We start from the raw sequence: 12,526 nt of genomic DNA on the forward strand, positions 1-12,526 counted from the left end.
TAATTATCACTCTGATAACTATAGAAGGTTGCAGAAGTTGCAGTCATTTTGCAGCCCACAGACTTTGAAGAGCCTACACTTGAAGGATGCCTGCACCTGTGTGTAGAAATGACTAGATCTCAGAATTAAAAACTGGTGAAAGAGAGAGAGACTCTCTTGGTTTTTGCAAAGGAGACCTTGCATGAGCACAGTTCCCTTTGCATTGCCAGGACTTATGGGCTATTCAGTGTTGCTGTTATTCTTGAACTTGTGATTTGCACTGGATGGAAAACCTTTGCACAGGGCAATGCTCCTGCAAAGCCAAGTCCCAGGGACATAGGGCTGAGGTCTGCTCCTCATCTGTGGCTGTGCCCAGTGTAGCAACTTCTGCACTCAAGCTGAGCTTACTTACAGTGCATTCCAGTTCATGTTGTTCTCATGAGTTGCTGAAAACCTTTTTCTTTTCTCTTTTCCTGTTCAGAATCTTCTTACCAGTTCCATTTTAAAGATGCCTGTGTCTGAAGATGATGATAGTTTTCACAAAACAGTTGCAGTACCTAGAAACAGGCCACTAGCTAGTCCTCTACAGGTAATTATTTCTTGATAAAAGCATCCATATGTATAGATATTGATTTCTCACAGACCAATTTTAAGTTTTGGGTACGGAAGAATGAAATGTTCAGATGAATGTGGCTGAGGATCTCACTTTGCCTGTGGAATATGAGAGCACAGTGGCTGCAGCAGAGCCAGGAAGCTAAACTGGACACAGCTCTGTGTGTGGGGCACTGTAACTCAGATGGGTGCAGTGTGAAATTGGTAGGACTGAGAATTAATGTGGGCCAGAGGGGTTTTCTTTCCTATAGACTTCTTGTAAGTGGCACTGCTGTTTTTGGAGATTTGAGTGATGTGGTGATGGCCAGAGCTTGTGACTGGCCCTGGGGTGAGAGGAGAGACTCCAGCACTGCCGGGCTGGCACAGGTGTGGCCAGTATTGCCCATCCAGCCCAGCACCAGGATGGCCTTTCCCCAGTGCAGGCTGAATGTGTAATTGTTGTAAGTCAGATGTCAGGCTGGGGTTTATGTGTCTGTGCTTTTGCCAAGTGTTAACAAACACAGACATTTGCTGTGCTTTCAAACAGAACTGTTGCACAGGGACCGATCCAAAGCCCACCAAGGTCATAAGCAGCCAGTTTGGCAGCTCTTGTGTACTTTAGGTGGAACCCACTGCAAGTCATTCAGAAAACAAAACATAATTTCTGTATTTCCGAGGTAGATGACTAAGTGATTTCATAGCCTTTCTCCACTTGGGAGAACTAAAGGAAAGTGTCTCATTCCCCAGGGTGAGTCACTGGCAGGAAGGAAATTGTAACTCCATAGTTCCTGACTTTCAGACGAATAGTCCACATGGCTAATCCTTTCTTTCCTCCCTCTTTCCAGAATTTACATTTGGGCTTATTTACAGTAGGCAGGAATGAATAAAGGCTGGTTTTGATTAAGCATTTCTAGCCAGGCATTAAAAAAGGAGATAGTAAAATTTCACACATGTCCCCATTTGGCACAGTTTGCCATGGAGTAGCCTTGTATTTTGTGCTGCAGAATCACTTGATGAAAAACAGCTTTGGAGAGCAGGGACTAGGACTCCCCTTGGCATGTGGGATCTGTAGGGGCCAAAGACTCACACTCAGCACTGTTTATCTGCTCTACCCTCATGACCTGTGTTTCTTGGCTGCACTGTGGTTGACAGCCAAGAGAAGGGTTTGCAGATCCGCTGTCCCTGATCTAGGGCAGTGTATAGGGGCAGAATTCAGACCCACCTGGTGGCAAAGGAGCCTGGGTCTCCAGCTTTGCTGGGGCTTGCTGCAGCTCCCTGGTGGGTGTGTGGGAGGAGGCTGCTGGTCGCCCTGAGCTCAGCCCTGCTGTGCCCCAACACCCGTCTGAGAACCGTGACCCCAGCCAAGCTCCGGGCTCCTTCACAGATTTAGGACAAGATTTTCAGGTAGCTAAGCAGCATGGGCTGTGTGTTGTCCAGTTAGTGGTAGTTGCCTGCACTCTGGCTGTAATAAAAAAGAAGGATCTGAGAGGTCTGTAAAATGGGATCTTTTGATCTTTGGTGTACCGGTGTTATGTTTCCTGCTATCTAAAAATAATTTCTTTACAAGCTGCTGTAAACGAAAGGGCTTGTTTAACCTTCTGTCCTCGCTCATGCTGATTTTGTTCAGGAAGTTTACATGAGTCAATTTGTGGATCATTCTGGATTCAATTCTTCAATCCTTGGTCAGGAAAACCATGTTAAAAGTCAGGTATGCTCATTGTTTGGATAAAGAGGACCTTTTCTTAAGTAGGAACTGAGTTAAAAAGGACTTCCAACTCCTCTCAGTGTTTAAAGTATGTTGAACTGAAAGAACCAGTAGTTGTAAAAAGCCCCAAAATGAATAGTTAGTATGCAGCTTCTTGGTGTACAAGCATGAAGGTGAAATTGTTCTCTCTGCTGATGAAACATTGAGCTTTTCATCTGAAATGTAATCTTAAGTGAAGAATGAGGCTTGAGGTTTCTGTGATGGTGGCACAGACAGCTTTTTCAGAATGAAATACAGACCTTTTATAACAATGCAGCATTGTCTGCCAGCGGCTGCACTATGTTTTGGACTTGGTGTCGTGGTTAAAAGTAATGGTAAAGCTACTTGGCTTCTTGTCAGACGGGAGGAGTGTGGCTCTGTGCAGCTCAGAAAGGACGTGTAGTCTGGCTCTGTTTCACAGCAAAAGCTGCTGCTGCTCTGTCCCTAACGCTTCCCCTCCTCCTCCTCAGTGTAAATGGACTCGTGATTAGGGCATAGCATGTCTAAATGGTGCAAAGCCATGGAAAACATTAGCCTTTGTGCTTGCTGTTGTCTTTACTCTTTGTGTCTTGTACATGAGCAGATTTTAGCATGTTTTAGTGTCCTGTGCTTTCTACCCTTCCGGGCTTGAGTTTGGTATCTCACCCTCATACATGAACACATGCACAGACACAAACAAATTCTGGTCTAAATCCACTGCTCCCATGAAAGTAGACATTAAACATGAGGGAACTCCTGTGGGTGAAATTTAATTGTGTCTGCATATGTTGACATTGCTGCTGCAAATATTTTGGGCCTGATCCAACAGTTCTGACTTAGGCAAATTCTCACTGACTTCAGGCCAAGAAAGAATTACGGCAATCTCTGCACCTTGGGATCTGTGCATGGACAGGGAAGAGAGAAACAAAGACAGCACTTAACTTAGGGTTTTTTTTTTTAATGTGCTTGGTTCTTAAAATTCCATTTTCTTTTAAATTGGAACTTAGAAAAGAAGGAGGCAATATATTTACCAGCCCACGGTTTTCCATTGCTTTAATAATTTGCACTACATTTGCACAATGATATTTGGCTAGCGAAAAACTGATCAAAATCCTTGATTACTTATTGTTTTGCTGTTAAATTCCAAAGAAGGCAAGAGTAGCAAATGTTCAAACACATCTCTAATGATATTTTTTACTGCATTTTGGGTACACGACTGATCATATGCCATTTAGTAAATAGCAGCTGATGACCCTATCAGATAGCACAATATGATTCACCTTCACTTAGCAGGAGCAGCACGTTGCATCATTTGGCATGTGAGGTCAGGCAGCTCCATATAACACCACTGGATTTTGGTGCTGTCAGTGCTGTATAGAGCAAAGGGAGAAGAAGCCTTTGTAGACCCAAGAGGAGTTTGGGCTCTATCCTCACTCAATCCCCTGTTAAGTCTCCCTAAGTCATTGGCTGTAAAGGCAGTTTTGTGTAAGATCTTTCTGGTAAGGTGTGGAGGTTCAGCCAGCTCTTTTGTCCTGTCTGAAAAATCTCATGGTTGTGCATTGAGTATTATCAGACTGGCAGGAACAGGAATGTCTCACCAATCCCACATGTTGCCTTGGGGTAGACTTACTCTCCATTGCATGGTTCCCAAATATTTCTGCTTTGAATTCATGGGGTTAGTTAAAACCTGTATTTCTGCACCCTATATTTTTGTCACTTAATTGCATGTCAGGGAGATTTTGGTCTCACTAGCAGCTTTTCCAAGGGTTAAGATTTTGGGATAACATGCTCCAATACCACGACAAACAGATGATCTGTACTGAGCATGTGCTTGAATTTTGCCTTGTAAGAGGTTACATAAAAACCCCTCTGTTTCTGGCCCTTCCTATGTCAAAGTTAAATTTTATTTCACATTATGTTCTGTAGCAGTAGCGGTACATAATACAAACTATCCTAACATAGACATTTTAACAGATAGAAAAGTAGGCTAAATCACAGACCTTCCACCTAACCCTGCAGGCTATCAAAAGACACCATGAAATAGAGCCTTTTAAGAAAATAGCACTGCTTTGATATCTTCTTCCCCCAGTAACAAAGGAAACAACACAAGGTAGAAGCCCTGCAAGCTAAAGAGAATGTTCTTCAACCCCGAGCTCCTGTCACTTTCCATTTTTTAACCACAGACTGACACATTTCAGCTCGAATTTCCTGACTTTTGGCGGTTTATGTAGCCATTTTCTTCAAAGAATAAGTTTAAAGGATTTTATAACAGTTACTTGGTTAACCTTTTTTCAGGTGTTTGAGCTGTCATGAAGCTTAATTTTCCCGGTTTAAAAAGTGAAATGCTGTTTTATTTGCAGCCGGTTGTAAGACGAAGCGGCCAGGAAGGCAGCATGGTCTCCTGCAACAGCAGGCTTTCTCTGTTTTTCCTCCGTGGCTTTTTGGGGGAAGAAGGTCCTGAAATCTCATACTTTTCTTTATTTAACCAAGGGAGAGGGGGAAGCACCCTGTGTTTGAGATTTGTGCAGCAAGGGAAGGTAGCCCCACAGGTTTCCCTCGCTTGTGTTGCCCCTTCTCTCCCCAGTGACTGATGTGTATAGGAAGGAGATGGGCTTGCCACAGCTGAGGGAGCCAGAGAAGGTCTAAAGTTACAGGCCAGTCATTATATATTTTCCTCCCAGGTAAGCAGAATTTGGGTTCCAAACAGATTGGAAGTTAGGGCTGCCCTGAGCTGGTGATGGTCTCTCTGGAAGAAAAGTGACAGCTTAACTATTATATATAATATAATATAATATAATATAATATAATATAATATAATATAATATAATAAATATAATAAATATAATAAATATAATAAATATAATATAATATAATATAATATAATATAGTATTTACATCTTATACATTAGCAGCAATGTATGCTGGTCTCTGTTGGGGAGGAAAAAAGTATTACTTAAGGACAAAACTAGAGAGGGGAAGAATAGGAGTTGCAGGTGCTTAGCCCACTTCCATATCTTGTCCATTCATCTTACTTGGAAAGTAAGATACATCTTGAGCAGGAGTTTTATCTGAGCAAGAACTTCAGGGTTAAGCTCTTAAAAATGCCATCAAATAGCTCTTTCTAGCTCTGGTATCATGCTTATAACAAAAGCTGAAAAGTTGCACCATCTAATTCTTTCACATTTAACAAACTTTATTTCTGAGCAACTTGGAAAGTCCCAGAGTTTGGGAGAAGTCTGTCCTGTGCCCCAGAAGAAGCTAACAACAGGGGTAGGAATAATGGTCTGTCTTGTCAAACGAGATAAAAAATTCATTTATGGTCACTTTAGTTTTTAATTAGTCTTTACTGTCTTGTCTTGATAAGTAAATGGGTTTCTTCTGCCAGTTCTGCATCCTTACAGAATAGAAAGCCGTGTTATTCATATGCTGTCTATTGTATTCTGCTAGGAAATTGTTATGCTTGGTGTGTTGTTTTACTGCTTCAGGAGCGCTGCATTTCTGTTGCAAGCCTCCTTTTCAGTGGCACATTCTGCAGACAGTCTATATCATGTAACCTAAGGGAAAGCTGGCAAGAAATCCAGATTTTTGCATGAGGGAAACATGGTAAGAGACCTTCTAATTGAGCATTTAAAATATTTTAAATACACTAGGTTTTTTAAAATTATTTTTAAATACCAGCAAAGCTTGACTAAATTAGTGGGAATGTTTGTAACACCACTAGCTTTGCTGGAGTTGCTGAAGCTACCTGCCAGCAGAACAAAGATGTAAAATCTGTCTTCTAACACAGTTCTTTGCCCAAGGATTTCTACTAGGCTTTGATCAGTTTGGGATCTCAGCACTGCAGGACTGCAGCAGTGTTTGGTTTTGGCATTGGCTTCTAACACAAAAGGTGTTGTAACACAGGAGCTTTCTTAAGCTGTAGAGACAGCATATGAAAAGGCAGTCTGGGCTACAAGAGCAGAAGGACTAGTTCTGTTAGAAAAGCACCTTTCCACATTGTTTTCTTCCCTTACTCTGGTCTGTTTTCTCTAGATGGTCCAAGTTTTTATTTAAAGTGCTTTAACTGGATATCCCGGTTACAGCTTTGACAGTTTGTTTACAGTTCACATTTGCCTGAGGGCAGCTGAAGGCATATTACAGGATAAATAAGGTAGTTTTGCTGCCAGGAGAAGGATGTACTGGTAGGATTATTGAGGTTAAAAAAAAAAAAAAAAAAAGAGAGAGAGAGAAAGAAAAGGGACAGGGAGAATGACATAGCTGGAATTGTACCATAGATCTGTAATTTAATCCTATGGGAGCTTGCAGTACTACACTTTCTTCTCTCCCCCCCCCACCCACCACCCTGATTTAACTTAAAGAGAGAAACTGCTGTGTTTGGAAGAGAAAAATATAGTGGAAGTACTGTCTGAAAATGTTTAAATTCTTTTAATTGGTAGCAAAATTAAGACTAGTCTCCTAGTCTGTAAGTCAATGAAAAAATTGTGTATGTGGAAAGAATTTACTGTGGAAATCGCTTTCACTTCCTACTGGCTAGGTATTTAGGTGCCAAAACAAACACCTCACTCTTACATGACTGAATTTAAGCTGGATGAATCCACTGGATCAATGAAAACATGTCCATCAATTTTGATGGGGTTTGGGTCAGTCCTTCTGGCTTCTGGTTACAAAGATCATTTGCACCCATTGATTTGCAGAGTTAGACCTATAAGTGTGGTCAGGAGGGTGCAATGAGCATTCTACAACAGGAGTGTTCTGGCTGGGGTTTCTGTACTGTTTCCCTGCATGCCTGTAGCCTTCTGCCTGGGTCTCTTCTTTTGATGCATTTGTTGAGCACTGCTGTCTGTGGAGCACCGCCACTGTCCTGTAACAGAGCCCTGTCAGTACTTGCTGCGATGCTGGTGTGGAAGGAGGCATTGTAGCATCTCTTTTTACCCTTTTTACTAAGAGATCCCACGGCTGTGTGTGACCAGGCCCAGCAAGGCACTCTGCCTGGGCTGTAGGACCCAGCACTCCCTGCCAAGGAGGGAAGGAAAACTGCTGCCATCAGGATGACTTTCACGCGTGCCTCTGGCACTGCGCTGCAGGGCTGGCAAGGCACAGGCATTGTGCTTTGTTTTGTGCTGGCTGCTGAGAGTCAGGGCTTCAGACAGAAGATGTTTATTAAAAATACCCACTTAAATGTTATCTGAGTTCCCCGAGGGTGGAGTGGAAAACTGTGTTAGTAAATATGCTGGATCAGAAAACATACTACTTTGGGTCCAATTCTTCTTTCTTCACTGGAGAAGAGCTCTCGCCATCATCACCAAGATGCAAAGTTAGCCTCTTTTTTATAAGTTGTCATAATAGGGAGAGGGGGGAAAAGTGTAAATAGTGTCATTTTCTGGGAGAAATAATACATGGATGAAAACTTTTCTGTCCCTACAGCAAGGCTGAAGTAGTTTCAAGCAGGCTCAAGTGAGGGGTGGAGTTGGTCCTCCTGTGCTTGCTGTGTCTGCTGCCCAGTGCTCCCCGGGGCAGCCAAGCCCAGTGGGAGTGCAGAGGGTTACTGCCTGCCTGAGCAGCTTCTGCCACACTGACATCAGGTTAAAGATGAAGACCAGGCTTTCCGTGGAATGAGTGACATGTAGCAGCCTGCTGAGATGTTGGTGATATCAGGATACTGATTTTTTTTTTTTTCTACTAAGCACATGGCTGTTAATACAAAGAGCTCTGTGTAGATACTAACAATTAAGCCTAATTTATAAAATAGGGACACTCCTTACCTGAAGTTACTTACATTTTTCAGAAACCGACACACTGTGACAAATGGTCTTTTCCTTACATATTTTCAGTTATATAAGGGACTGCTGATCTCTCATTTCTAGATTGGTTCACTGAAGCTTTGGGGTTCACAGGGAAATACTGGTTAGATGCATATTTTTGTCCTTGGAAATTATGGATATTCAGGAACTATCAGCTGCTTTTTAGGTGTACAGAACAAATCCAACTTCTAAGTAAAACTGATGGCATTATACCAGGCATTAATTTGGTTCCTCATGCAAATCCCTCTAAAACAGCAGGGAAAAATATACACAGGTGACTGAGTGCAACTGAGGATCTATTGAGTTGTAGGCTCCCAGCTTGTGTAGGTGCCTTTGAAAAAGTTACTCTGGAGGTTGTTTAACCAAGACATAAAAGGAGCTGTGGTGTGCTGCATGCAGGTCTGTGGCATGCAGAAAGTGTGTCACACCTGCTTTCTGCCATGTGCCCTCAGCTGAGCCACAGCACAAGGTGCACAGCTCTAGAAAAGAGGTGGATAGCATGTCTGTTCACAGCTTTCTCACAAAAACTGCAGAAACTTAATGATTTGAGGCCTGACCTGGTTCTCCTTCAGAAAGGGAACTCCTACTGAAGCCCAGCAGCTTTTGGCATTCAGGAGAAGAGGCAGCATTTGGACCTTCTCTACAGAGAAGAGAAAGCTGTGTCTAGGGAAGCCCAGCAGAAGTTTGCAGAGGACTAACATGCTTGCTTTGTTATTCACTGGGTTTGTCCCTTTTAGACTGTAAGCCCTCCAAGGCAGGAACCTCGGTCCCTGTGTTTGTACTGGTGCCCTGATTAGGGCATGTTATGTGAAATTATCTGTATTTCATAGCTGCCCAGCCTTTTACTATCTGTATGTCTCAGATAACACTGTTTACAGTCAGAAGAGCATTCTGTAAACATTTAGGCCAGAGAATAATGTAAGGATCCTCTTGCAAAGTTAACAACTAGAAGTTGAAGTTAGCAACTAGAAGCTGGCAGAGAGAGCCATGGGCACGCCAGGACAGTTCTGCTCTTAGCAGATGGTTTGCAGTCCACTAATTATGATTCATCCAGTGTCCTAGAGGTTGGGAGGGCTTTGGACATTTCTTTGAGCAATGTAGGTATTGTACTGCAAAGATGATCCTTTTCGAATGCGATGGAGAACAGAGAAAGGTTTCTCCTCTTTTGTCTTTACTGGTGAATCTTGAGCATACACCTTCTCAATATTTAGCAGTACTGGGATCCCCTTGTGGAAAGATAAGCACAATTGTGTGCATTTTTGGAATGCAGAGTATTTGTACAGCTAACTACATGATGATAGAGGTTTTATTCAGTCTTAGAGAAAATTTCAGTGTGGAAAGGCAGACACACTGGTTAAGTGAGAGAGTTCAATAGAAAAAAATAAAAGTGCGTATCCTGGTAAATTCCAGGAGCTTTGAAATTTCATTGCTGTTTATAGCTCAAGGCAATGAGAAATGTCTCATGTGTAGTGAGTAAATAAATACAGCACACACAGCGCTCTGCAGATAGGTTTATCTCATTTTAGCATTATACTAAATGCTGTCTGCAACCTCCATAAATACCACAAGAAGTGAAATGGCTTACACGATAATTAAAAAGCTGTTTCTGCTGAGAGTCAGCCCCCCCTTCCTCCTTTGCCAGAGGAGCTGAGCTGTTGGGCGGGCGCTGATCGCTGCACACAGGTGAAAGCAGCTTGGAGCGCGGGAATCCTCAGCAGCACTGGTCAGGCTGTCGAGGTCGTCAGGGCCTTTCAGGGAACTCCAGGACAGAGCAGCTGTATTTTTAGAATGGAGGTCCAGCAGGAATTTGTGCGTGGTCATAACACTGAATATTTTAACTGTGGGCTGTAGCCTGTCTGTGCTCCGTTGACCATAAAGTTCGCCTGCCAAGTACATTCTCATTTAGACCTTTCCAAAGAATTAAAGGCAAGGCTGTAGAAGTGGCCTTATAGACTGCCTATATATCAACTATATATCAACTGCCTGAGAGAGAAGCAGGAAAGTTTGGATCTCTTGTGGTGTCCCCTCTGCAGATCATCTGGTCTATCTGCCCCTGTGGTTGCTAGCTGAGAAGTCAGGGTGACATTTTTTTGCCTGTTGTGTTGAGATTTCAGTTTTTAGGGGAACAGGACAAAATCCCACTGCCTGTTCACGAAACAGTTAATTGTGAGAGGGCCCAGCTTTGGCTGGGACTATGGATAAGTCACACAGCATTGAAAATAAATCTCTCTCTCTTCTAATTTAGCATCTGAACAACGCCTGGGAGTCAGCGTCCTGCGGGAAGATCGAGGATCAGATGGCTCTGACAGATCAGGCACGCAAATACATGGCCACCTTCCCCACCCGGACTCTGGTGATGTGAAAGGGTCGACACACAGAGAAGCATTATGGTTTTGAGAACACTTCACCTCCATGGGAAATTCCTGTTCCTCTACATGAGAACTTTTCATGAATGGGAGAAGAGCCTATCTTTGTTGTGGTACAACAGTTGGGAGCAGCACAAAGTGCATTTAGTCACTCAGCATATATATTCTTGTTGGATTTCACCCAACTTAAGAGTTGTGTTTTTTTAAGGATACTTGCCTAAATTATTAGGTATTGAGTTTGAATCAGTAATTAATGATCTTAAGTGCAGTCTTATAATAAAGATAATTTTTCTTGTACTTTTTGAGATCAAGCAGACTTAATACACCAGTATTGTTATTTCAGTGATGTGCTAGCCAGGGGTGGGGTTTAGTTTGTTTCTTTTTTTTTTTATTATTTTTTTAATTTTGTTTTTTAATAATAAAAGAGCAGGTACTCAAACAGATGTATTTTAAATCACTGAACAAAATGAATTGGTGTAGAATACCGAAGTGAAAAGCATTACTACAAACGCTTGTCTGTGCAAAAGGGGAAAGCTGATCAAGATCGTGAATGCTCAAACATCCATGCCTCTTGAAAAAACTCCTTTCTGTTTTGGTTCTAGGCCATTATACATTGTGTGTTTCTGTTGGGGGGGGGGTGGGTAATTAGCTTGCTTTAAAAAATATTACTGTATGAAACATAGATTTATCAGAAAAATTATATTTTTATTCAGTAATTTAATTTTGTAAATGCCAAATGAATACTGTGTTTTGCTGCTACAGACCTTAGCGTGTAGACTTGCTGCTAGTGTAAAAGGAGCAGTAGAGCTTTATATGGAAAAAAACAAATGTTGATGTTAGCTAATTGACTATGCACTAGCATTTCAGATTTTTTTGTTTTAATTTTTTTTACATCATTTATATTTTTTTCCCCTTTTTTTTTACGAGCAATATTTTTGAACACTGTTCTTGGGAGATTTTTATTTGTGTGGATGTGTTGTTTTGTTTCTCTTTGGTTTGTAACAGCATGCATTGCACCTTCATATGTTTGGGAGAACACTGTCTTGTTCATGTTGTCTCTTTTGTTCCATGTCTAGCTAGTTGTTCCCTAACTTGGGTCTTGTGTACCGAATCAGGTTCTTAGAAATACATGGTTCTTTGTACTGCCATATCAGATCTTTACTGATATGGCAAAACACTGATTTTATTTTTTATTTTTTTTAAATTTTTTTTGGTGTTTTTATAAGAGCCTCTGACTTTGCTGCCTTAATAGCATTTGGTGCAGCTTTATCTGCACTTAATTTTTTATACAACAATGTACTGCCTTGTAGATAAATAAAGTGTGTTCTTTTTTACTTAAACCTGCATGGCCTCCTAATCTTATTTGTCTTCAGTTTTTTGGCAGTGGTGTTAAAGGCAACAACCAAGCCAAGAAGGCTTTTCCCAGCACACCTAGATAAGCAAGGAATAGAGTTTTGCACATCATAGCCTCAAAATCCTCGGTTCTCATTGATTGTTAAGGAAGTGGAGAGAAGACAGCACAAAACAGCCAGTCCTGAGCTCAGTTGTGGTCTCAGAGCACATCTCTATTGACACCAAAGTCCAGGTCAGCTTCAGTCAGTGGGAGACTCGCTGCACCTTTTGTGCAAAACTGCCCTTATCCCACAATGCTGGCTAATTTATTTTTTCAACTAAGGACAACCAGGTCAGGAACCAATTGAATAAGAGAAAAATATTCTGGAGTTCTTGTAACTGTAGAACAGGCTGTTTTCATGCTTGTCTTAAGAAAAGAGAGGTGAGAATGTGCTTTGAAACCCTGGTGCACTGTGCTTCACAGCAAATAATTGGACAGACCTGCAAGAGCCTCACACAGCTGACGTGCTGAGGGACTTTCAGCCCCAGGAAGGCTAGAGATAAAAGCAATTCCTGACAAAACAAACAAACAAATAAAAGGCATCCTGTCAGAAAAGAAAAAAAAGCATTTTATTGAGTAGCTTGAAAATAAATTGCTGAAATGTAAGTTGATGCAAATGCTTCGAAGTTACGCTGATATTCATGAGAGCAGACATCGGTTCTGTGATGAAGGA

General features: G+C 41.8%; 1 protein-coding gene across 7 annotated transcripts in view; it reads left to right on the forward strand.

The window, feature by feature from the left end:
• The window catches only part of MYB (MYB proto-oncogene, transcription factor), a 28,432-nt gene extending 16,632 nt beyond the window's left edge, over positions 1-11,800 (forward strand). For all 7 annotated transcript variants that reach the window (XM_086877162.1, XM_086877159.1, XM_086877164.1 and 4 more), the window contains 2 exons: positions 461-568; positions 10,340-11,800. In XM_086877162.1, the coding sequence (XP_086733288.1) occupies positions 461-568; positions 10,340-10,456 (225 nt within the window). In that variant the 3' untranslated portion in view covers positions 10,457-11,800. The remainder of the gene's footprint in view (positions 1-460; positions 569-10,339) is intronic.
• Positions 11,801-12,526: the final 726 nt, after the last annotated feature.

The sequence above is a fragment of the Cyanistes caeruleus genome, chromosome 2 (genome assembly GCF_971803275.1).
Source record: "Cyanistes caeruleus chromosome 2, bCyaCae1.hap1.1, whole genome shotgun sequence".
Classification (NCBI taxonomy): Eukaryota; Metazoa; Chordata; class Aves; order Passeriformes; family Paridae; genus Cyanistes; species Cyanistes caeruleus.